Genomic DNA, 26,656 nt, shown 5'->3' with positions numbered 1-26,656 from the left:
CGCTTTCCGTCCTATCATATCCCACACGTGCTTGACTGGAGACAAGTGCGGAGATCCTGCTGGCCAGAGAAGCTGCCGCACGCCTTAGAAAGCACGTTGACAATGAGATTTTCACTCTGCAGCGGAGTGTGCGCTGTTATGAAACTTCCTGGCAGGTTAAAATTGTGTGCCGGACCGAGACAACAACTCGGGACCTTTGGTTTTCGCGGCAAAGGTCCCGAGTTCAAGTCTCGGTCCGGCACACAGTTTAAATCTGTCAGGAAGTTTCAAAGCACGTTGAGTTTCACGGGCAGTGTGTGGCGGAGCATTATTCAGCTGGAACAACACATCACTTTCCTGTTGCAAGAACGGCAAAAGGACGGGTCTAACAATATTCTGCAAGTATGGAGTGCTGGTTAGCGTCACCTCCAGAAGCACAAAGGTGAAAGAGAGTAGTAGCTTATCGCACCGCAGACCGTGAGACTTGAGCTGGGGTCAGTGTTTTGGACGAATGCACTCTACGAGACAGCGCACACCAGATCTACGTCGTTCATGTAAATGAAGATCACTTGCGTGGGGGCAGAACCTGCTTTCATCGCTGAACAACACGGTGCGCCATTCCATGTTCCTTGTGTTCCTGTCACAGCGCCAGTCCAGCCCTGCATGACGACGCTGTGGCAGGAGTGGAGGACGGGCTAAAGGTGCGCGTGCCTGTAGTCCCACTGTTAATAGTCGGTTCACAACAGTTCGTAGCTCTACGATCTACCACTGCTGCCCTTAAGATACGATAATCACGGCGGCCGTCTGTGCTACGTGGACGTCCAGAATCCCGTCCGCGCGTGTGAGAATGTTCTCGTTGACCCCTTTCAAACTCGTACAGTTGGCTGTAGGGAGCGCGACTGCGTCTCAGTGGCAAGGTTGCCTGCTTGTTTCACATCTTTGTACCACATTGAGCCTTCAGGCTACGAGCATTCCCTATTAAAGGGTAGACACAGATGGCGCTCTGGTAGCTATGTCACTACGCTATCTGTTAGCGGATGACGTCGAAACCACTGTCAGTACATCTGCTACTCCCCAAGCCGCGTATGCCATTATCGGATCAAATTCGACGTTGTCTTTCCAGGTGTACTAATATTTTATCCGGCGGTCTACGGACACGAAGCATTTCGAGCCCTGCGCTCTTCAAGTGCTTTATCAATTTGCATCATTTCCTCAAATAAGGACCAGTAGTGTCCTTATTTCAAGAAATGATCCAAATTATTCAAGCAGTTGATGACAAGCCCCCAAGGCTCGAAATGCTTCGTGTAGGCGTTGAAATAAAGATAACGATTAGTGACTGAAAGCGGTTTGTCTTTTTTTTCAACTAAAATTGTTACATTACTCGTAAAAATTGAACAAATACATGGCTACCGGACGTCCTTCAATGGATTACTGGACCATCTGTCTCATCAACAGACCACATTGCGGTCACGTGGTCTCGGACGTTAAGGCAGCACCATAGAGCAGGTCCCTCGCAGCTGGTGTGATGGTTTGAGCTAACGTGTCGCCCTCGCACAAGAAGGGTGATTAATGACGCAGGCATTGCCCGCGAACAGAGGAGTGACCGCGCCCTGAGAACGACACTGTCTTCTCGCCTGGGCTGGCCTGCTGCCCCCAGGTACGAGCGATAGCACGCAGGCTGCCGGAAGAAAAGCGCCCATCCGTCAGCACACGTCGCTTCTTGCGGCGGCAGCCGTTCCAGTCGGACGCGTACGTCGCTTTACGCGGTCTGAAAGATACTTCCTCACTTTTGCCGATGCAACAGCGACTGATTAGGGACACACACGGCTTTCTCTCTCTCGGCCTCTGTAACAAATATAGAAGTCGGTACCCTATATTAGTCACGTCATAGTTGACAGGTCTTTTTTAAGTGTGGATAAATGCGTGTAACAGGGAGATAGGACCTGGTAATGACGAACATCTGCGACACATTTCATCGTACAAATATTCAGTGGTAGTAATAATTGTAAGAAGCGACATCAGCTGGGATAAACACGTAGAGCCCGCATCAGGATAGCCAAATGGAAGAACCGAATTTATTGGCAGGCTTCAGGGGAAGTGAAAGGAAATCGCATGCAGGACGCTCACGTGACCAGTTCTAGTGTGCGTCCGCACCATTTGGAGTATCTATGCCAAATGAATACACAAACACGTTGCTGGATCGTAACAGGTATGTTCTGTCTCTATGAAAGGACGGGAGAGATGTTCGGCGAACTTAAACAAGAATCACTGAAAGAAAGGCGACGTTATTATTGCGAAATCGCAGAGTATCGTCATTCGAAGAATACTGAACGACGGTTCTGTTGCTACAATCGCGTAGCCCCGGCCGCACGGCTGTTACTAAGAATTACGACCGGACGACTTGTCTGGTGTGACAGTAATAAATTCTGTACAGAAATCTTCATTCTAAATCTGTCTGTGTATTAATAAAAACATCCGTAAAATATTTCCTGAGATTAGTCTCCACACAGACAGAAAATAGCGTGGAGGATTTTAATTTCTAATGTAAGGGGCAAGCACATGCGAACAAAGACATATGGGAAAGAAGTAAATCAACCGTTTGTTGTCGTTCCGGTCTTCAGTTGGAAGACTGGCTTGATGGAGCTCTTCATGCTGCTCTATCCTGTCCAAGCGTCTTCATCTTCGAATATCCACTGTAACCTATGTCTTTCTGAATCTGCTTACTATATCCGTCTCTTGATCTACCCCTGTTATTTTTACTCCCCATATTGCCCTCCAATACTACATTCGTCATCCATTGGTGACTCAGTGTGTGTCCAGTAAACCGACCCCTTTTCTAGTCAGGCTGTGCCACAAATGCCTTTTCTCCAGATTTCTATTCAGTACCTCCTCATTAGTAACATCATCTACCCATCTAATCTTCAGCATTTTTCTGTAACAATCTATTTCAAAAGCTTCTTGTCTAAACTGTTTATTGTCCATATTTCACTTCCATAGCCGTTGTGGCCGAGCAGTTCTAGGCCCTTCAGTCCGGAACCACGCTGCTGCTACAGTCGCAGGTTCGAATACTGCCTCGGCCTTGGATGTGTGTCATGTCCTTAGGTTACTTAGGTTTAGGTAGTTCTAAGTCTAGGGGACTGATGACCTCAGATGTTAAGTCCCATAGTGCTTTTTCACATCCATGCCTTGCAACACTCCATACGAATACTTTATATTCGATGTTAACAAATTTCTTTTCTTCAGAAACGCTTTTCTTGTCACTGCCAGTCTACATTGTATATCCTCTCTACTTTGACTATCATCAGTTATTTTACTGCTCCAATAGCAAATCTCATCTACTACTTTGTGTCTCGCTTCCCAATTTAATCCCCTCAGCATCACCTGATTTTATTCGACTGCATTCCATTATCCTTGTGTTGCGTTTGTTGACTTTCATTTTATATCCTCTTTTCAAAACGCTGTCTATTCCTTTAAGCTGCTCTTTCAAGTCTTTTGCTGCTTCTGGAAGAATTATAATGCCATGGCTTTCTTTACAGTTTCCTCAATTTACAGATTGAATAACGTCTGGGATAGGCTAAACCCTGTCTCACCCCCTTCTCAAACATCGTTTCCCTCTCATCCCCTCTACTCTTGCAACTGCCACATAGTTTCTGTAAAAGTTGTAAATAGCCTTTTACTCCATGTATTTTACACCTTTTTCCTTCAGAATTTCAAAGAGAGTATTCCAGTCAACAGTGTCAAAAGCTTTCATTGAGTCTATAAACGTAGGTTTCTAGAAGTTGTAAGGTCAGTATTAGCTCGTGTGTTCCTACATTTCTCCGGAATCGAAACTGATATTCCCCGCGATGGACTTCTACCATTTTTCCCGTACTTCTGTAAAGAATTCTTGTTGTATTTTGTAACCGTCGAGACACCCATCTAAACCCGCAGGACAGGACAGGTAGTTTCAATTGTGGAAAGAGGACGAAATAAGGGGATGTCAGTTACACACGAACATACAACTTTATTATTTGATCAATCATTACAAGAGCCCAAAAAATTTTTTTAAACACACAGCTTTAATCTTTGGGACTTAATTACCAGTTAAAAAGCACTTTTATTTAAAAATGGCTGAAGGCAAATAACTTAAAACGCAAGCATAATCAGGCGGGCCTTATATTACAACAGTTCTTTATTTAGGCTGAAGGCCCAATGAATCTGGGATTTTCAGAACAAATAATTTGAATCCAAAAATCGGCTGAAAGCCCAACAGTTAAGGATAAGCAACATTAATTTAAAAAAAACCAAGGCCTTACGTAAAACAGTTCTTAATTAGGCAAAACTCAACCAAAACAGAAATTTAAAAGGCAAAGCCTTATCTTAAAACAGTTCTTTAGTTAGGTTAAAGGTTAGGTTAGTGGTGTTTAACGTCCTGTCGACAACGAGGTCATTAGAGACGGAGCGCAAGCTCGGGTTAGGGAAGGATGGGGAAGGAAATCGGCCGTTCCCTTTCAAAGGAACCATCCCGGCATTTGCCTGAAACGATTTAGGGAAATCACGGAAAACCTAAATCAGGATGGCCGGAGACGGGATTGAACCGTCGTCCTCCCGAATGCGAGTCCAGTGTGCTAACCACTGCGCCACCTCGCTCGGTAGTTAGGTTAAAGGCCCAAAGAATCAGACGTTTCAAGAGCAAACAAGTTAAATTCAAATTGGCTGAAGGACTAACACTTAAAACTCCATAACATTAAATTTTTTTTAAATACCAAAGGTCTTATGTGAAACCGTTCTTTAAATTATGCCGAAGGCCTAAAGAATCTTACACCTTAAGGGTAAAAAACCTTAAATAAAAAAAAAAGGCTAGAAGCCATACAAGTACCAACAACAAGAACAAAATAAAAAAGGCAGTACACCCAAGGGCGGTCAGATGTGCGATGGTCTGCCTGGAATTCAAACACTAATGCTCACTTGGGTGAGTAGTGGGGCCAACCATTCACGATCCGACGACAACCCAACCGACTGACAGTCAAAAGATCCACCGACAAGATAACTTCCACTTCACACGATCAGGGCACAACAGGGAGTTCAATGGAACAAAGTAGAAGATATTGGCGCTCATAACCATACATGGAGATGTGAAACTATACACCGTGCTGGACAGCAAAAACACGATGAAACTGCACTGCCTGAAATTTACAACTACCAGGGCAGGCAACTGGAACGTTAACGGCCACAAGGCAGAAGATTCCGCTGGTGCACTTCAATTCAAATAACCAAATTCAGTGAAACTCCACCGGAGGGTGGCTGGAATTTTGCAACTTGAAAACCTCATTGTTGCTCGCGGGAATATCCCAACAGCCGACAACGAACTCCAAACGATACAATGTGAACAGTCTTGACTTGCTGCAAAACTCAACTTTCGTGTCCAGGGTCTGTGAGCCACGGACTTCGTAGCAATGGGAACAGGCCCACACACTCAAGACACCGCGTAGAGACCGCCAGCGGCCCCGGCCAAACTACGCTGCTCCACGCCAACCGACCGACCGGTCGCACACCGCCCAGCCAGAAGCTATAAGCGCCAGGTCAAAGATAGGTACAAATATCGATACACACCGCTGCTACCACCCGCGGAAGGAGAGGATCATAATCGCGATAACCGCGGGAGACTAAACACAGAATCGCAACGAAGGTTAAATCCAGCGCATAGCAGGAGCAAGCCACGGCTCAACCGTGGTTTATTAAACTGTTAGTTCGCTAATATTCACCTGCTTTCTTTGGAGTTGGAATTATTACATTCTTCAACTCTGAGGGTATTTCTTATACATCATGCACACCAGCTAGGGTAGTTTCATTATGACTGGCTTTCCCAAGACTGTCAGTAGTTTTGGCGGGATGTCGTCTATTCCTAGGAGGCTGTTTCGACTCTGGTCTTTAGTGCTAAGTCGTATTCTTCTCCCAGTATTATGTCTCCCATCTCATCTTAGTCTATGTCCTCCTCCAGTTCTATAATATTGCCTTCATCTCTCTTGTATAGATACTCCTTCCACATTTCAGATTCCCGTCTTTGCTTAGGATTCGTTTCCCATCTGAGTTCTTGACATTCGTGCTTTTCTTTTCTCCAAAAGCCACTTTATTTTTCCTATAGGCGATTGCTTAGTGAAATATGCTTCTCAGTCCGTACATTTGTCCTCTAGCCATTCCTGCTTAGCCATTTTGCTCTTCCTGTCAGTCTCATTATTTTAGAAGTTTGTATTCCCTTTCGCCTGCATTATTTACAGAATTTGTCTATTTTTTCCTTCCATCAGTTAAATTCAATATCTCCTGTGATATCCAAGGATTTCTACTAGCCCTTGTTTTTTCACCTATTCGATCCTCTGTTGTCTTCACTATTTCCTCTCTCGAAGCTACCGACTCGTCTGCTGTATTCCTTTCCCATGTTCTAGTGAATCGTTGCCTAATGTTCCCTATGAAACTCTCAACAACCTCTTGTTCTTTCAATCTATGCAGATCCCATCTCGTTAGTTTACTACATTTTTTGCAATTTCTTCAGTTTAATCTACGGTTCATAAGAAATCAGTTGTGCTCAGAGTCCACATCTCTCCCTGGAAATGTCTTACAATTTAAAATCTGGTTCCGAAATCTCTGTTTTACCATTATGCAATCAGACTGAAATCTTACAGTGTCTCCAGGACTGTTATAAGGGTAACACTTCTTTCATGATTCTTAAAACAAGAGAAGGGCGATTAAATTATGCTCTGAGCAAAATTCTACCAGGCGGCTTCATCTTTCATAACAACAAGGTTTGACATGAAACCTCAGTCTTATAAAGTACTACGTCCACATCCTGTCTGGTTTTACCCAAAACACTAGTTAACAGAAATAACAAGCGTCCAATGTAATATTGAATGAAGTATCGCTAAGTATGAACAATTATCTGTCCTCCTGGCATTTCGGCATTCGAACTCGACTTATGTATCGCCAGAAAATGCGATCCATACAAGCTGGGCGTTAATCAAAATTTGAATTCCAGTATGAAACGGAATACCCAGGAGAGTTCATCTCAAACTGGGAGTCCACTGCTGCACATATGCGTTGGAGAAACTATCCCGCCACAGGCGACAGTAAGTGCCTCGTCGAGTCAGTCTCGTCCACAAGCTCACTCCGACTGCTGACCGCCAGGCTCGCTCCGGGGCCAGCAGCCCGCAACCAGGCCCAGGTGACGCTCGCGTCGCGCCAATGACACTGCTTAGCGGCACAGCAGGGAGTTAAGAAGAGTGGGGTGCAGTAGTGGGACGTGGACGACCAAAAACGAATGATTTGGAATGATGAATCACGCTAATTTGCGGCAAGGGGTGGAGGGGTTTAGGTTTGGCGAATGGCTGTAGAACGTTATCTGCCACCATTTGCAGTGCCTACACTGAGGTACGAAGGAGGTGGTTAGGGTGTGGTCTCGTTATTCCGCTTAAGAAAAGACAAAATGCTAAAGGATACGAACACATTTTTCAGCGCTATGTACAATGCACTGTAGAGGTACATTTCAGAGGCGATAATTTTTTGTAAGAGAATAAAAATGCACTCTGTCACCCGAGGCAATGCTTTGTGAACAACAAAATTCCCGAATAACTTATGTTTTTGGGTAGGATCCGCCTTTAGTAAAAGTTTCACTACAGCTACAGCATCATCAGTTGGTTTTTTATTATTAGGGCTGTTAAACATAAGGAAATGTTCTTTACTGTTTAAAAACATGTAAATATTAGTTTCGAAATCATAATTACATATTTTTCAATAACTCATGAGATCGTGTACTCATACCTTCTTACCACATAGTGTGGTTTTTCTACTGTATTACGTTTTTATAGTGTCTGCCGGCCGCGGTGGCCGAGCTGTTCTGTGCGCTTCAGTCCGGAACCGCGCGACTGCTACGGTCGCAGGTTGAAATCCTGCTTCGGGCATGGATGTGTGTGATGTCTTAGTTAGATTTAAGTAGTTCTAAGTTCTAGGGGACAGATGACCTCAAATGTTAAGTCCCATAGTGCTCAGAGCCATTTGAACCATTTTCTTTATAGTGTCTGTTTTTCTTTACAGTTTGTCACCTGCAACTATGTACAACTTCATGTAGGCAAAATAGTTACGCAAAAATTACGATTTCTAAACTGTTATGGCTATACCTGAGATTAATAATTTATGTGAAACGTACAAACACAGACCAAAGAACTTCAACCTCTAGAAGAAAATTCCTGAAATGGACTGAGCTGCCCAGAACCCCGACGTGGGCTGTTTACCGAAGAAAAATCGGCAAACAGCTCTTTGATTTCAGAGACTATATTATTTGGACGACAGTTTCGCCACGTGGAGGCCCCTGTGCACTCCGTGTACAGCTAATTACATATATCGATACTTTTATAAGTGAAGCCATCAGTATCCGGATTCCGTGAATTCGTTTTTGGAGTGTTTGATTCGAAAACTCTTTGGGCAGTCTTCGAAGTAAACACTCCAAAACGAATTCACAGAAAAGAGATCTTGATGCCTCCAGTTATGCAAGTATCGACGTATCTGATTGTCTATAAATGGAGTGCGTAGGGGCCTGAAGATATCATCGAGATGCCGAAACTGGTCGTCTAAATGAAATAACTTCTGAAAAGCACGATGGAACAACAGAGACCCTTTGGGTGAGTCAGACCGTCTAGAATCCTTAAAAATGTCTTAAAGTAACAGGCGAAACACATCCGCAACAAATAAAATACATAGCACAAGAAGAAGAAGAAGAAGAAGAAGAAGAAGGTGGTTTTTAATTGCGAAACGAATTATTGCTTCACCTGAGAATGACCGTGGACCGAAACGGAATTTAAGTGAAAGTTCAGCATACTCCAATAAAATAAATAGCCCTTTGGGAGCAGGCTAGTTATGCTCTTAAGAAAATTATCTTTCGTTGTTCTCACGAACACGGCAAATGTCTTTTGTGCTCGCGCCAGCAGCAGTCGTGAACGTGGGAGCAGATGCAACAGTAGTAGTAATATAGTCGGAACGGTGAGGATGATCAAAGAATCGGTCGCTCAGCCTGCTGCCCCTCGTAGTGCTGGGCCCCGTATCAAACGCAGCAGCAGCCGCACAGCAGGGCGCTGACCGTGCGCGTGGCCTTTCTGTTGCAGGCTACCTGTTATTCAAGGAGTTCTGCGAGACGGTAGCGGACGAGCCCATCCCGCAGCTCAAGTTCTACGAAGAAGTGAGTATCGCCACCTGCCGCCGCTGCATTATCGATGAGCCGCCGCGCCGCCTCCCGCATTAATATTTAAAGCCCAGCCTCCAGTGGAGCACTCGTCCCCCTCCTCTGTCGCCGGCGTTTCCCGTGGAGGCGACCGAGGCATCTCCACAGTCTTCACTGGTGTTCTACCTAGGTTAAATTTATTAATGACTCCCTTCCAGAAGTACACTACTGGCCATTAAAAACGCTATACCAAGAAGAAATGCTGATTGATAAACGGGTATTCATTGGACAAATATATTATACTAGAACTGACATGTGATTACATTTTCACGCAATTTTGGGTGCATAGATCCTGAGAAATCAGTACCCAGAACAACCACCTCTGATCGTAATTACGGCCTTGATACGCCTGGGCATTGAGTCAAACAGAGTTTGGATGGCGTGTACAGGTACAGCTGCCCATGCAGCTTCAACACGATACCACAGTTCATCACGAGTAGTGACTGGCGTATTGTGACGAGCCAGTTGCTCGGCCATCATTGGCCAGACGTTTTCAATTGGTGAGAGATCTGGAGAATGTGCTGGCCAGGGAAGCAGTCGAACATCTTCTGTATCCAGAAAGGCCCGTACAGGACCTGCAACATGCGGTCGTGCATTATCCTGCTGAAGTGTAGGGCTTCGCAGGAATCGAATGAAGGGTAGAGCCACGGGTCGTAACACATCTGAAATATAACGTCCACTGTTCAAAGTGCCGTCAATGCGAACAAGAGGTGACCGAGACGTGTAACCAATGGCACCCCATACAATCACGCCGGGTGATACGCCAGTATGGTGATGACGAATGCACGCTTCGAATGTGCGTTCACCGCGATGTCGCGAATACACGCTTGGAATGTGCGTTCACCGCGATGTCGCCAAACACGGATCCGACCATCAGGATGCTGTAAACAGAACCTGGATTCGTCCGAAAAAATGACATTTTGCCATACGTGCGCCCAGGTTCATTGTTGAGTACACCATCGCAGGCGCTCCTGTCTGTGATGCAGCGTCAAGGGTAACCGCAGCCATGGTCTCTGAGCTGATAGTCCATGCTGCTGGAAACGTCGTCGAACTGTTCGTGCAGATGGTTGTTGTCTTGCAAACGTCCCCATCTGTTGACTCAGGGATCGAGATGTGGCTGCATGATCCGTTACAGCCATGCGGATAAGATGCCTGTCATCTCGACTGCTAGTGATACGAGGCCGTTGAGATCCAGCACGGCGTTCCGTATTACCCTCCTGAACCCATCGATTCCACATTCTGCTAATAGTCATTGGATCTCGACCAACGCGAGCAGCAGTGTCCCGATACGGTAAATCGTAATCGCGATAGGCTACAATCCGACCTTTATCAAAGTCGGAAACGTGATGTTAACGCATTTCTCCTCCTTACATGAGGGATCACTACAACGTTTCACCTGGTAACGCCGGTCAACTGCTGTTTGTGTTTGAGAAATCGGTGCAAACTTTCCTCATGTCAGACCGTTGTCGGTATCGCCACCGGCGCCAACCTTGTGTGAATGCTCTGAAAAGCTAATCATTTGCATATCACAGCATCTTATTCCTGTCGGTTAAATTTCGCGTCTGTAGCTTGTCATCTTCGTGGTGTAGCAATTTTAATGACCAGTAGTGTAAGTTGAAGAAACACAAACCTCCGTTTATACCTCTCCTACACTTAGAGAAAGCTTTTGACAGTTTATTTATTTATGTATTTATTTAGGTATTTCCAGTACCTCTATGATGGTGACTTACGCCAAAGCTATATTCGACGATTTGCAGGTGACTGTAAAAGTGGCTCTGTTGAACGGAGGAAACTCTTTCTTGATCTTAATCTTGGATAATTGCGTAGGCTTCCGCGGCCAGAGTCAGTCGGGTATGATCAGTTCCGGGTATGGTACCGCGTCATAATGTAAAGAAATAGACAAACTGCAGCCAGCAGTGCGCTTACCTTACGTGAAAAATGTTACTGACCGAATAGGCAAACACCTTCGCCGCGTTGGCGTGCAGCCTGTCTTCTATAGTGGTCTTAGGTTCCAGGACGTGCTAGGCTCCACTAAGGACAAGGTGGATGCATTACACACTGCAGTCGTTTACAAGGTGGAATGCGAATGTGGAGAGGCATATATCGGCGAGACTGGTAGACCAATAGCAACGCGCATTCGGGAACACGAGCGCTATATTCGTCTAGGACAACACAAATCCGCAGTGGCAGAACATCAGCAAAACTGCGGAAAAGAAATAAAATTCAGCGAAACCTGTGTGTTGACCAAGCAGCCAATTATGACGAAACTCAAAATCAGAGAGGCCATCGAAATACTTAAACACCCTAATAACATGAACAGGCTTGTCCCATCTTGGCTGCCAGCAATCAGAGCCCAACAGACCGCACTGTCAACACGAGGCACGAGCACTACCGGCGAGTAACTGCCGCCGCGCGGCCGACGTCCAGCAGGTGGTAAACAGCAGCCAACTTCTCATTCGACGGTGACCACCAATCATGGTACACAACACAAGAGCCAATAGAGAACAGAGGTTACGTTCTCCCTCCACCGCAACAACCTATTACAATAAAGTTCCCCCTCCTTCTTCCTTAAGTGACCAATGAAACTAACTACCTTTTTAAAATTCTGACGTAATGGCATGCGCAGTGAACAGTAACAACAAAATATAAAGAACACTGCGTAGCTAGAACGCACCATTAGACCCAGAAGAAGGCCGCTGCAACCATGGCCGAAACGTCGGTTTTTCTCCAGCAGCAGTAATTTTTCTTACATTATGACGCGGTACCCTCCCCCCTTCTGTACTTGTTGTACACGGCGGACATGCCGCCGCCGTCACCCCCCGTCCACCTTCTCCAGTTTGCCGATGACACCGCCTTCCTTGCCCTTGCCCCCACCCTGCGACGCTCCCAACACCTTCTCCAATCCCATCTTGACCGGTTCACCGCTTGGTGCAACCAGTGGTTGCTCAAGGTCAATCCTTCCAAAACCCAGGCGATCATTGTAGGCAAAACCACTCCCTCCTTCCGCCTCCTTGATTTCTATCTCACCGTTTATGGCCGTCCCATCGCTCTCACCCCCACCCTTAAGTACCTTGGCGTCACCCTCGACCGTCGCCTCTCCTGGACTCCCCATCTCCAGACAATCCAAGCCAAGGCACGTTCCCGACTCCGTCTCCTCAAGCTCCTTTCCGGCCGAACGTGGGGTCTGGACCCCTCCACCATCCTCCACACCTATAAGTCCCTCATCCGCCCTATCCTCTGTTACGCCCATCCCGCCTGGATCTCCGCCCCCCCTTCCTTTTATAAATCCCTCCAAATCCTTGAACGCCATGCTCTCCGCCTTGCCTATCGCATCCGTCTCCCTTCCCCCACGCGGATCCTGTATGACCTTATCCCCTTCCCCCACCTCCTCCTCTTCCTCGAAAGGATACGAATCCTATACACCTCCCGTAAACTCGATCCTCCTCACCCGCTCGTCTCCCCGATCCTCTCCCACCCCCGCCCGCTGCCGCGCCTGTACTCCCATGTCCCACCTGGTCTCCATCTCTCCACCCTCCATACCCTCTCCCAAGGTGGCTTCCGCCAGCTCCCCCTCCCTGATGATGTCCTCCTCCCCTGCATCTACCCCTCCTATCAACTTTGATCCTTCCCCCCCCCTCCTGTGTCCTTTCCTTTCGGCACCCTCCCTCCCCCCCTTTCCCTTCCCTTCTCTTTCCTTTCCCCCTCCCTCCTACCCTCTCCTCCGGGCTTCCCCTCCCCCTTCCCCTCCACCTTCCTCCCTCCCCCTCTCTCCTTTGCCCGTGGCATCTCTGCTCTCCCCTCTCCCATCTCCCCTTCCTCCTCCTCCACCCCCCCTCTTGGCAGGTCCCCGGACTCGTACACGCTCAGTGAACATTCGCGCGCCGGAGACCATCGCCACCAGTGTTTAGTGTGTGTGCATCGTTCTGTGTTTCGTACAGTCCCGACTCAACTGTTCACATGTGCCGTCGCCGTTCTCCGTGTTTTGTGCGCCATGTTTCCAAGTGTTAGTGATTTTTCGTCCAACGTGAACGGCTTCTTGTCTCTTGTTTTTTTTTTTTTTTTTGTATCTCCATGTTTTTGCCCGCCGTCTTTTTTGTTTATCACCTCTCTATCATGTTTATTGTTCAACTAAAGGCTGAAGAGCAGCGAACCATGCTGCTGCCAGCCCACCTGTATAGGTGTTTAAATTACAATAAAGGAAAAAAAAAAAAAAAGACGCGGTACCATACCCAGAAAACGTTTATGTCGACTTAATCTTGGATGTTGGTACTCACATCCGAACAAGGGTCTCTTGGATCCGTCTCCCGTTTCCGCTTCTCTTTTTCTGCTGCTGTTCAGGTGCTATGCCCATGAGATGATATATTTTATTAGTAGGAGTTGCACGCAAGCAGCCAGTGACAATGCGTCCTGTTTCATTAAGGGCAATATCCACTTGTTTGGCATGGTTGGAGTTCTGCCACACGGGTGCTGCATATTCAACAGCGGAGAAGCATAAGGACAATGCAGATGTGCGAAGAACATCTGGTTGTGCGCCCCAATTGTTATTTGCCAGTTTCCGAATGATGATGTTCCTAGCAGATACTTTCAGTTTTGTGTTTGCAGTGGACTTTGAAGGTGAGGGAACGGTCTAGCTTTAATCCCAGGTATTTTGGGGTATTTTCAAAACCAGCTTTTGACAGTGTTCACGTCAAAACACTCTTTGAAATTCTAAGTGTAGTACGAGTAAAATATAGGGTGCTAGAGGATACCTACAACTTGTACAGAAAGCGAGCTGCAGTTATGAGTCGAAGATGGTAAAAGTGAGGTAGTGATTCAGAAGGGAGTTAGACAGGGTTTAGATTATCCCCAGTGTTGTTCATTACATTGAGCGAGCTGTAAAGCAAACCAAAGATTGGAAAGGGAATTAAAGAACACACAGAAGAAATAATAACTCTGAGGTTTCCCGATGAAACTGTAATCCTGTCTGGAAGAGCAGTTGAACAGAATGGATAGTTGATATTTGATCGCCAAAATAATTAATGACGTAAGAATTAGATTGAAAACAAAATATAGACTGGCAGTAGGAAGAAAACCTTTCCTGAAAAAATATATGAAAAATCGAATATCAATGTATGTGAAATTAAGTCTTGTCTGAAACTACTGGGTATTTATGAATTAGTTGTACAAAAGTAACTTTTAATTGTGAAAAAGATAAATAACTTACAGAAATATCTGATACAGCACTAAATGCAGTATATCTTCAAGTTTAAGTTACAAAGGTTCAGTGTGGCTACCTTGTGTAACATAGCAAATGTCCCATCTATAATTAGTTCCCTGTCAAATACTATGAAGCTAGTCTTTATGTATGGCGACTACTGCTGTGCTATCCATTGACACAGCTCGTCTACGTTTGTAATGTTGTTGCATTAATTTGTTCTGAAAGCGGTGCTGATAGACAATAAAAGCGGGTTAAAAGCTGTAAGCTATCTGGGGAAGTTAACCTTGCATTACTGAGCAACTGTTTCACCAGGTATCCAGTCTAGCTTACCAAATTCCCAACCAGACTAACATTAATTATAATCTTTTAATCGTCATATGACAACCGGTGATCATATATATATATATATATATATATATATATATATATATATATATATATATATATATAAAGAGAATTTAAATAAAAAGAAATAAATCAGTTTATATTTGGAAATTTAATTTAACATTGATCATTGAAATTTCAGCATATTAAACTTGATTCATAACTAAACTGGTGCCTTATTTAGCATTGTGAAAATTTGAGTTTGTACTCTTATGGAACACATCAAATATGGAGCCAAGATTGGGAGACTGCATACAACACTGCATTCATAAAATAACACACGAAGAACGTTGAAATATATGCAAGAGGAAATTAACCACAACCAACCGATTCAATTTTCTCCCAAAGAAGTTACATTCGTAGCGCAATCCTGTCTGTCATGTAATTACCACACACTGGTATACTAAATTCATACTACCTCTCTGTGAAATCTTCCCAAAAAGAATAGCTGAGGGCTACTTTGATGATTACACCACATGCTTCACGTGGTCAACTTGGTTTACACAAAGAGTGTAACTCCACAATAATTTTGATAATTAAAATAAATTAGATCGAAAAGCAATTTACAAAAGAAAAACCTCGAACTGGTTACTATCGTCTTACTATTAACCTGTTGGGTCAAACAATTGTATAAGCATGTGGTCTCACAAAGTACAGCCCACATGGGTTGAACATAAAGAAAAGTTGCTATATTGAAAAATATTGTCAAGACGAGACATTATAATCTCACGCACATTCGCATCTAAGATTGATGATCTTAGTTAGAGTTACTGATCAATACGTGGTTCCACATTACTCACAAAGTAGTGACAAAGCAACTAGCGGAAGATATTCTGAACTTCACACTCGAAATACACTGCGTTGCAATTTAAGATAACATTAGATATTTTAGAGCTAAACCTGAAATAAAGGTGATTAAATTTTCAGTTAGGCTGAACTTAAGAAATCCATTGTCCTACGCACTTAGCAGACACGCGCTTAGCCGGAGATCTTACCACTTCAGACGCTCGCCGTGGACAGACTGCCGTGGTCCCTTCCTGAGGGTGCCTCACAGATACAAACGGAAGTGACCAGAGGGGCAGCTTCCTATACCAACATGACGAGGGACAGACAGGACCATACTAAGAATAGAAACCTTTCTGCTTTTAGAAAGCGTAGCTACCTGTTCTACGTTGGCCCTACTGTTCTCTAGCAGACAGGCTTGTCTGCTACCATCAAGCATGCAACTAGAAATACATTTGCTCATTCATCCTCTCACACAGGAGGGAAGGGGGATGACAGTATCTTATCATATATAGTATATAAAAGAAAGCGGATGTAGGTTCCGTATGAGAATGTGTGACATGAATTACATATAAACTGTGTTTTAAAGTGTAGTAGTGTGGCAGATCGTTCTTGTTTATGTGTAAAAGTAACACGTTCCACTGCTCAGTCTCCTCCCAGATAGTCAGAAACACCACAGTAAATTTAGAAGAGGAATTTGTGCCGTAAATGACAACATATTTAAGAAATTAACATGAAAGGAATTCAACAGAGACCTTTCACGTTCCCCGGAAACTGCGGAACAAACACTCTGTCTTTAATATAGGCCTTTACATTGTCGTAAAATTAGGTGACCGTGGTGGCCAGAGTATTGTTCGATCATCTCCCATCATCGTCTCATTGCATGGTATCATTTAGCTCTGCAGGTGATCACAATTATTATTCAGTTCCATCTAGTAACATTTTAAAATTTTTACTGCACTGTGCCTTTAACATCTACTAACTACTAACTGCTCTGTACCAGCGACAGACTACAACTGCATTGTAGCAGCGAGCGACTGCAACTGCGGCAGATTTTCCTTTAAAGAATACACACGGCTGAAGGCCTTATTAAAAGGGGTTCATGTAAATCCTCGGCTGAAGGCCACACATAACACATCGAACAACTAACGGCTTAGGACCTGGATTACAAACAATTTCAGATAGAACCACTTTTAAGGAAAAAGTTTTTTTCTTTTTTAAAATAAAAATTTTAATTTAAGACTGCTGAAGACCTTTATGTAAAATTTAAAAAGAACTGAATTAATACACGGCTAAAGGCCCCGCACAATACTTCAAACTAAAATGACAATCTAAATCAAACAGAACAAGTGGTGCTCAGAAGCGTTCCGAGGGTCGGCCTGAGAAGGTAGCTCAAACGTAAGGTGAGGTGAGACAGGCAACCAAGAGTTGAAGTTAAATAATCGGACGGCAAACCAAACTAGGGACGGCCCAAGGGCCGACCAACAATTTAACCAATTACCATCCGTCCGACCAACGGCACAACGATGGAAAATATCGGCCGAGGACGAGGATACAAACAGCACTACGTCTTCAGAAATTGGCGTTTAAAAACAGCCAAGGGAACGATAACCACTCTAAGCAAATATGAACCAAAAAATTTAAAAGGCTGACGAACTACACGCCATGCCGAACAGCATCAACACGACGAGCAAAGGCACACTTGCCGGAAAAGTACGCTAACGACCAGGGCAGGTAACTGGGGCGTTAAAGGCCACAGGGCAGAAAATACCGCTGGTAAGTAAGAGTCAATTTAATAATTAATCACAATATAAGAAGACATCTGCAAGATTTCGCCGACCCCAACACATCATACGTTGCTGCTAGCCCGAACGGCCAAGGGAGCAACAACCCGCAAATGAACGAAGCGATGTCACAGTAGTTAAGGCTTCATAACAGGTTAACTGATCTGGGCAACGAAATTAGCCGCTCTCGCAGCTAGCGCCTCACGATCGTACAGCGCGTCCTCGCCGCGGAGAGTTCCTCGCTGCTTCGTCCCAATCGACTGACCACCACACAGACGCCAGTAAGTAAGGAAGAAACAAAACGCCACTCGAAGTGACAAAATGCCAAAGAACAAACGGCATCAACGCGAGCCGCACACGGCTCACAAATGGCTCAAGTTGTTGTTTATAAAAAGTCACCATCTGTTTTTTCCTCCCAGTACTGACAGCACTGAACGCCCAGACATCCTACACGACTTACAGAAATAATCAGCTGATTGTCAAGTTGCTCTAGGCGGTGCTCCGTGCAAGGAGCTTCATTCGGAAGTAAAGGAGCACGTATAATTAAGATCTCAAATACTTGCAGAAGTAATCGAAATGCCAGTGAAGTTACTCGCAGAGATAACGAAAAGTGAATCACACTTTATTAAAGCAACTATGTTTCAGTGAGGTAATTACTACTTTATTTCCAAATGTATTTTTTTCATCGCTATAAAACAGATGTGTGTGAATAGCATTTTCATTACTTCACCACTATAAGACACGCGCAACTGTGAATTTATCATATAAATGGCTTTCTGCAGGAAATTAGGTATTGAACGCATAGTCAAGTGCTTTTTATTGCGGTGAATAAGCGCCGTTGCTTTAATCTCTGTACTGCTGTTTCCATCTGGGCGTATTAATATTTAGTTTTGCAATTTTATATCAGTTCGAGAGCAAGGAGAAAAATTATCAGACGGGCCATAAAACGCCATACTTTTTCCTGCAAAAAAAGCTTATTTTGAACGTATTCCTCTTTTAGATCAGTGCTCATTGTTTACCGTTGTTTCCGGTACAAAGGTTTCATCCTTGTACTTAACAGGGCGAGGTGGCACGGTGGTTAGCACACTGGACTTGCATTCGGGAAGACGGCGGTTCAAATCCGCGTCCGGCCATCCTGATATAGGTTTCACGGGATTTCCCTACATCGCTTCAGGCAAATGCCGGGATGGATCCTTTGAAAGAGCATGGCCGACTTCCTTAGCTAATCCGATGGGACCGATGACCTCGCTGTTTGGTCGCTTCCCCCAAATAAATCAACCAACCAACCAATCCTTGTACTCAGTCTCTTCAGAAAGCAAGTAGCACATGTCATTGTAACTAAGAGTGGCGCGTTGTGGGAAGATTACGTTGAGGTTAAGTGCACGGCAACTGAAAACATACTTTAAATTTCAGGTAGACGGGACGGGACAGTACGCTTCTTGTAGGCAAAACGTCTAAATTGCAGAGAGACATGCCGTGAAATTCTGGCTGTGTACGTGCCATGTGCAGTGTCGCGGCCAGCCGCCGTTAGATGGCGCGAACTAGTTTACCGGGGCCGCACTGTCGTGTCTGATGGGACAGGGAAGAAGGCGACCGACAACGAGCGCAAACGACAGCGTGCAGACTGTCGAGCAAGAACATCTAGGGCCGAAAAAGATTTTCCAACGATGAGGACTCGAGCGGATTTCTATCGCCGAGGAACTGAACTACTGGCCGAGCGTTCCGACCGTTGTTTGCAGGGGCCCTGAGACTATGTTGAAAAAAGTGTCAGGTATCTGCGTCGCTTTGAAGTATAGTGCAGCATTCATACTTTTTGCAGTCCACTCATCGCTCTGTCCTACATCTGCGAAATCCCACGTACGTCTGCCGTGACCTTACCGTTCGTCTCGTTACTGACCAAGCTTTTAGATGTAGGGAGAAGAGGAAATCAGGTGGCGCAAAATGTGATGGATAAAGTGGTAGTTCCGATCACTATGTGCTTGGCTCTTCTCCAGATTGATAGCTATGCGCTGAAAACGAATATGGAAGTTGTGGCTAGTTTCGTCGGCAGCACACAATTACCAGTGTTGCATTCGCTAAATGAACTTGGAGCCCAACATAAATTTGATAGACAGAGAACACCCTGCTACAGAAAGTAGTTGCTGGTATGGTGTGTCTCGCTTTCACGCAGCAGCTACGTGGCCTCGTCGCACGGCCAAATGTGTATAGGCAGACTATGGCAATAAAAATTGTAGGGCGGCGAGTGTAGGAGTCCTGCTGCTGACTTGGGGGCACTAACTAACCGCTGTTCCGCTTTGTCTGAGTGAAGCCATGGGTCCACGTATATCAGTGATTGGCGTATGGTTGTTCACTTGGGAGCGCAATCCCTAACGTGATTCATAGTCCGTGTCGTGTGCGCCCACTGTGGAGTCTTTCGATAACAATGTTGCGCCTCGCTGGCGGGTCTTCTTGTCTTTTGGCGCCCCTCTATGTACAGTATTCGCAGGGCCTGTGTTATACTATGTACTATGCAGTGTCACTCCGACATGCGTGTCTGAAGGAACAGACCTTGCGGCAAACAGCAGCAATATCAAGTGAATTAAATGTGTTAGCAATTGAGAATACGATGATACTTTAGCTGCACAATGGATTAGAGACAATGAAAATTTGTGTCGGACCGTGACTGGAGACCGGATTTGCCGCATATCGCTAACAGTCTCCTTAACAACTTAGGCTACCAGAGGAGACCTCCAGGACCGACCCAAATTCCATATGTCACTATTTGTCTGCGTCCTGCACACGCGCAGTTGCTATGATTCCCGCATAGGGAGAGACTTTCATTAATATTGTCGCTGCCTTGTAAGCGGCTTGTAAGCAACAACCTCGGTTTTGAGCCCGTCACTTAAAGGTTCGTGCCATTTGTCAGTGTTTTTGCTCTAAGACATTGGGACCTATGTCACTCTCTGCTAATCGCACCCATGACTATGTAAATCTAGATCTGTTCCAATAAATGACGGAGTCTTCCACTCTTTAAAGTCCTTAAAATCTGAACCCTGACTGCGTTTCACCGCTCGGGTTGTACGTAATTTTGATTTAACTGTGTTAAATTTCGAACTGTTCCCCGTAAACGCTTTGTGAAGTTCATCCATTCTTGGTTGAATTAGTTTCACAAGCCAAGCAATAAAAATAATAATAAGCTCAAATCGAAGATGGTTCACATAAGCTGAACTTAATTACTATTTCGTCATCCCACTTCACTAACAGAGAAACATCTCCCAATTATGGTGAAATAGGGTTGGTGAAATGGAGTCCCCCCTGTGATAAGTGAGTGATAAATCTTGTTTCGGTTTCCAGCAACTAACCGGTGCGACTAATTTATCGCTCGGCGTATGAAGACCAAGGGAAGAGCATGGTCTCCCTTATTTACGTGGTGTCGCTCAACTGTCGATAAAACTAGTCTCCTCCACACATCACTACAAACAGTGAATAACGTTTGACACGAATACGCGTGATACGAGAAATCGGTAAACAACGCTACGGCCCCGAAAACATGCTACGTTATGTTAACCGGGGACCTAGAAACGACGGAGAAGCTCCGTCCCCGCCGCAGCCGCAGTGGTCTGCAAGCCCACGACGGCTATCCCAGTCCACTTTACCCCTCCGCCGCCCCACACCGAACCCGGGGTTATTGTCCGGTTCGGCTTCCGGTGGACCCCCCCCCCCCCCCCAGGCAACGCCTCACGCCAGACGAGTGTAAGCTGTATGTTTGCTTGGTAGAGTAATGGTGGTGTACGCGTACGTGGAGAACTTGTTTGCGGAGCAATTGCCGACATAGTGTAGCTGAGTCGGAATAAGAGGAACCAGCCCGCATTTGCCGAGGCAGAGGGAAAACCGACTAAAAACCATCCACAGACTGGCCGGCTCACCGGACCTCGACACAAATCCGCCGGGCGGATTCGTACCGGGGACCAGGCGCTCCTTCCCGCCCGGAAAGCCGTGCGTTAGACCGCACGGCCAACCGGTCGGGCACCCGAAAACTTACTGTGCATTAGGTTCGTGCAGAAGTTTGCAGTATTTCTGTTTTGCATGTTGGTATCCTGGTTGCTATAAGTTTATGTATGGATTGTCAATTTTCATTTATTGTTCACTGTTGCTGTTGAGTTTACATATTGTCATTTTGTCTTCTGGAGATAGTGTGCGGAGCTGTGGCAGTGTGCGATTTGCAGGGGGGGGGGATTGCCCCCCCCCCCCCCGGTCCCTCTGCATCAGACCATCCCCTCCTCTGGTTTTAGTTTATGCATCCCTACCTGGGATGTTTATTTCCCACGCACTGGAGTAAAACTTTACGTATAATTTAAATTTGTGGAGCCGAACACTGAAAGTTTTTAATAAGTCTTACTATTAATATGTTTCAGTTTTCTATCATCAGAATAAGTACAACTTTTCACAAATGTGCCTCTACTTTTTGAATTCCCCTCATATATCTGTACCCGTATGTGGATGATTTTGTAAATAAGCTTTACTTATAATGTACTTTTAAAGATATAACAAGGGATGGCTTTTCTGATAGTGCATACGCGTCAATAGGGAGTTTCGACATTAACATCTATTTATAAATAGCTGTTTAGCCATGCGTAACACCACGGTCCAAGCTAGTAACATATATAATTCTACTAACCCCCTAAGACATCCCCCCCCCCCCCCCCCCCCCCACTGGTAAAAGCACAAATCGCACCCTGAGCTGTGGAAGTTATAAAATGGAGTCCCAAGTGGAGAAATCGGAACATTTCCTGCGTATTCTACAGTTTGAGTTCAGTAGAGGGGTGACAGCAGCGGAAGCAGACAGAAACATTTGCGTCGTGTATATGGGGATAATACCATTGGACAGAGCGCGGCAAGAAAATGTTATTCTCATTTTAAGGACGGTCGTTTTACATTAGTGACTCTTCACGTTCAGGAAGACCTTCGGAGTTTGATGTGAATCGTTGTGGATTAATGCATTTCAAAGATCTCGGTCACTGTACTCGAGAACTGGCAGATGTGATGAACTGTGATTATCCCACCGTCGTGCGTCATTTGCACGCCCTGGGGAAGGTTCAGAAATGGGGTGTATGCTTACCGCATGCTCTGTGCCAAAATAACAAAAATCAGCGGGTGTATCTGTCCTTTCTCGTCGTCTTTGGGCTCGTGAACGACGCTGACCATTCCTATCCTGTATCGTTACTGGTGATGAGAAATGGCGCCTTAATGCTAACACAAGGGGGAAAAAACGGAATGGTTGAGACCAAACAAACCAGCAACTCCCCACCAGATAATCTGGTGGAACAGCGATGGCGTGGTGTACTATGAATTGCTTCCCCGAGTTGTAACCATCACTGCTGACATTTATTGTCAACAACTGTGACGCCTTGCAGACGCAATGCGAGAACGACGGCCGGGAGACTGCGTGAAGTGATAACGCCCGTCCGTATTCTGTTAGACTGGACGTAGGTTGCAAGTGCTACTATGAGATGAAGAGGTTGACAAACGCCAAGGAAGACGACACACACACACACACACACACACACACAGCCATGCCCTAGGGAGGACTCGAACCTCCGACGGGGGGAGCACGCGAGCCGTGACAAGCCGCCCCACACCTCGCGCGGCGGCTACCCGGCGCGGGACGCTCCGTTTCTAATTTGTTAGTGTGCTTGCTTCCTGAAACATTTTCTGATACAGAGGTTGAAATCTCAAGTTCTTCGAAACTTCATCATCCGTTTGCCACACTTCCTTTACGCACGATGAAGTAATACTTTCCGGCCGGCATGTGCCCAGAGACTTTCTGAGACAGCTAAACGCTCGCCAGGCAGCGGAGAAGAATGCCCGCGTGAGTCGAAGCGGGGGGTCGGTGACGCAGTCCTTTCATTCGTTCCCTTCCGCCCCAGGCCAGTTCCTGGACTGTATTACTCGCCATCCGAAAAATATTGCCTTACCAGTTGACTCGATTGCCAGCCTCGTTGTGTACCTCTTCTTCGGTTACGGTCTCGTAGTTTCTCTCTTTTCCATTCTCGGCTTATTTCAGCTATGAAATCTCGGATTATCAGCCGAATGGGGGCGTCGTCTTGTTGCAACGTTTCAATTGATTCCCAATCCACCATCTTCGTCTGAAGATTATTGCTACGGAATCCATCGAAACGTTGCAACAAGACGACGATGCCATTCGGCTGATAATCCGAGAATATTTTTTTGATTTACAGTTACAATGAAAAAGGGAAAAATTCAGTTGAAACATGAATGCAGACAAGGAAAGAAACAGACGAGAAATTCCTACCATTGGCGATGTTTTAACCGAATAAGACGAAAGGCGTATCGTAAGTAAAATCCATGTATCAGTAACCGAATACACAGTACTGGTGTTAATAATACTGATACTGCAGTTACTAATACCACGTACACAAACAGAGAATTTGGCTTATATTGTTTCGGAACTGTCAGTGCTGTGAAGACGCGAGGAAATTTGATTTATTTATTTCGTCGTGGCCTCCATGAAAAAGTTTTTAGAACGGTACACACTACCCTGCCTAGACCACGTCACTCCGCGCGCAGCCACATTCCTTTCGCGCGCTTTCGTCTCAGCTGCGGTTCTCGTCCCCTGCCGCGTCTGGCCTCCCCACTACACTACCTACATTACACTACACTGTTGGAACTCTGCCCGCCCCCATCTGTTTCCCGCGTTTCGCTCCTTCAGCAACCTGTTGCACCATAACATTATATCGTCACTCTCACTCCCTGTCTGTGTATCATTTTTTCTGGAGCCCATAACCGTCTCCACCAGTTATCGTTATTCTTTCGGAAAAAATCTTTTTGCAAAATTTACATCGTCGCTACGGTTTGAACTGTGTGCACAGTTCAGAAACAATGAATTTGCTACTGGTACGTGAAATCCCTTAACTTTTGTGCTGCGTCGGATGCAGTTTGTTTTACCGAGCGACGTGCAGCAGTAATTGAAATGGTAAGGAGCGTGGATCTGAGAGTGATAAGATGCTATGTACACAAGACAGACAGTCAATATTTTTTGTCATTTTTTTATTTTCAGTTTACTCAAATGTAGCAGACCTTTGAGAAACTGTCCCAGAGACGCGATGATGTTTAAAAAACATTTCTCTTGATAACACATTAAACACCAAAGTTTGAAAACTTCCGAAAAAATCTACATTTAAAAGGCAATCCATCAGAAACTAAAATCATGATCTTACGCTTACGGGTTTAAATAACAATTATACGAAACATACAGCTGTAGAATATCAACTACTTAAATAAAAAAACATTCAGTTTTTAGGAAAAGTATCTCAGATAATTGCTTCACCTGACTAAAAGAACAACATTTATCGAGTTGCAAAATGATTTAAATGGTAAAATCACCACGAAGGAAAAAAATTGCTTTAAGATTCACGGAACAGTTAGAAAGGAGCTCAAATTTAATTAACCAAGGCAAGGTTAGTGATCTGAATTCAGGCCATGTATCAAAGAATTGGTTGGTTCTGCTTAGACTGTAAACCTTACATATAATACACACTTTAAAGTCATATAATAGACACAAATCACAGATAGAAAGCGGAAACTTGCTTTGAGAACAAAGGAACACTGTCCATTTAGCGGAAAAACACTGACAGACAATTGAACAATATTTCAAAAGTATAGGAACACCTGCCGATTTAATTCAAAAGAATCGACGCACGAATGCTTTAAATACGATAGGAACTACAAGGCTTGAGCCCCCAAGTGTTTAAGAATAATGCGCAGATGCAGATTTTAAAGCAACATAGTCGGTATTTAATGACGTAATAATGAAACTAGTGCCGACCAAAATGTTTCCCCTTTCACAACGATCTTAAAAGATAACTCGATCACGTTCCGACTACCAAGGATATAGATCCGCTTTTAAAACCCAGGCTAAATAACGGCCACTAGCTAAAGAAAGCTGCACAGCGCGATAGGCGTGAACCCAAAACAAGTTTCAGTTGTCGTGGCTTAGCAAAACAGGGGTTTCCCGAAATACATCCAAGTTAACAACACGCAAATAAGGTTCTCACCATTTCTTTGTACGCCGGACCGCGAGGCGTAACGAAGTGTGGCAGTGCCACGTCCATCCATCTGGGCACCAGAAATGGGAACTGGCAGACTCAGAAGACAGAGGTAAGCAATGAACGTTGAAATGGCGTGGACACACCCTCCGCCAACCGCAACACGGCGACCACCACCTCCGTGCTCGGTGCCCGACCCCTAGCCAGCCCGGCGAGGCAAGACTCCACAGAGAGCCGCACCTTCTTTAGGCGACTGTGCAGGACTTCATCTGACACCCTCCAAAACCTAAAGAAAACCGCATCACTCTCTTCTAAATCTCACGGGCGAACAGAGTTGAAGTGATATTAAAGACAAGATCTAATGTATCATCATGATTTCTGCTCGATACAGTGACGTACTACCCGACGATATAAAGATATGAGTTAAGTTATCTCATGCCTTGCCAGTATTTCTTCCTCCGTTCTGGAATCAGATACGCCTGGCCAAATAGTGCACCCGAGCGCAGGCCTGTTTTCTCCAATACAAAATGCTTTATCTCAGGGGTGGCATTTAGCGCGATGTAGAGTGCTTTAACAAAGAACTTCGTCTTCGTGTTCTGGTTGTTAAAATGGCTATTGTCTGTTTACTCGATTGTCTGTGCCCAACAGTACGTGGCTATCTACATAAACCCGTCTACAGTGTGTTACTGATTGGTCTCCGTCTAGTCACGAGATAGTTGATGGCGTTTCGATTTTGCTGGCGGGCTACAAGACTTCCACTATCGCGTCGAATGTGTACGCATCCCCGTTGCTTTCCATAATGTTTTCGAGCAAAACTAAATAGTGATTCGACAAAAAGTTGGCCTTACGTGAGGCAGATGGAGGGAACAAAACGGACATTTTTCGGAGGTTCAGCCACCGAATTATTTTTACAGATGGCTTTTCAGGCTCATTTTTATGTAAATAACGTTTGGTACACTGCGATAGTGTCATGAGCAGATATGGGTATCTCCGTTCCTTGTTGTTTGGCGTTCTCATTGGAATGTAATGAGCACAATATAAAGTTTGTGTTACGACCGGCCTCTTTGCTCTTTGTGGTGCTGCTGGGAATGTCATGACGGCATAGAGTCGCCTGTTAGAAAATATAGGATTTCTCATCCTATTAAAGTGGCCTAGGATGCCATAGTGCTATTAATTCATAGGGCAAATGCGATCGAAAGCTTTGTCCATGTTTAGCAATACTACATCGGTGCCGCAACTT

The 26,656-nt window shown here is 45.1% G+C and overlaps 1 protein-coding gene across 1 annotated transcript in view; it reads left to right on the top strand.

Moving 5' to 3' along the window:
• The window catches only part of LOC126167332 (G protein-coupled receptor kinase 1), a 1,141,113-nt gene that overhangs the window by 942,601 nt on the left and 171,856 nt on the right, over positions 1–26,656 (top strand). The window contains exon 3 of the mRNA XM_049920468.1: positions 9,108–9,181. Within this exon, the coding sequence (XP_049776425.1) occupies positions 9,108–9,181 (74 nt within the window). The remainder of the gene's footprint in view (positions 1–9,107; positions 9,182–26,656) is intronic.

This window comes from Schistocerca cancellata, chromosome 1, assembly GCF_023864275.1.
Source record: "Schistocerca cancellata isolate TAMUIC-IGC-003103 chromosome 1, iqSchCanc2.1, whole genome shotgun sequence".
NCBI classification, from domain to species: domain Eukaryota; kingdom Metazoa; phylum Arthropoda; class Insecta; order Orthoptera; family Acrididae; genus Schistocerca; species Schistocerca cancellata.
Note: the sequence above shows the minus strand (reverse complement) of the source record. Positions and strands in the feature narration are given on the sequence as shown.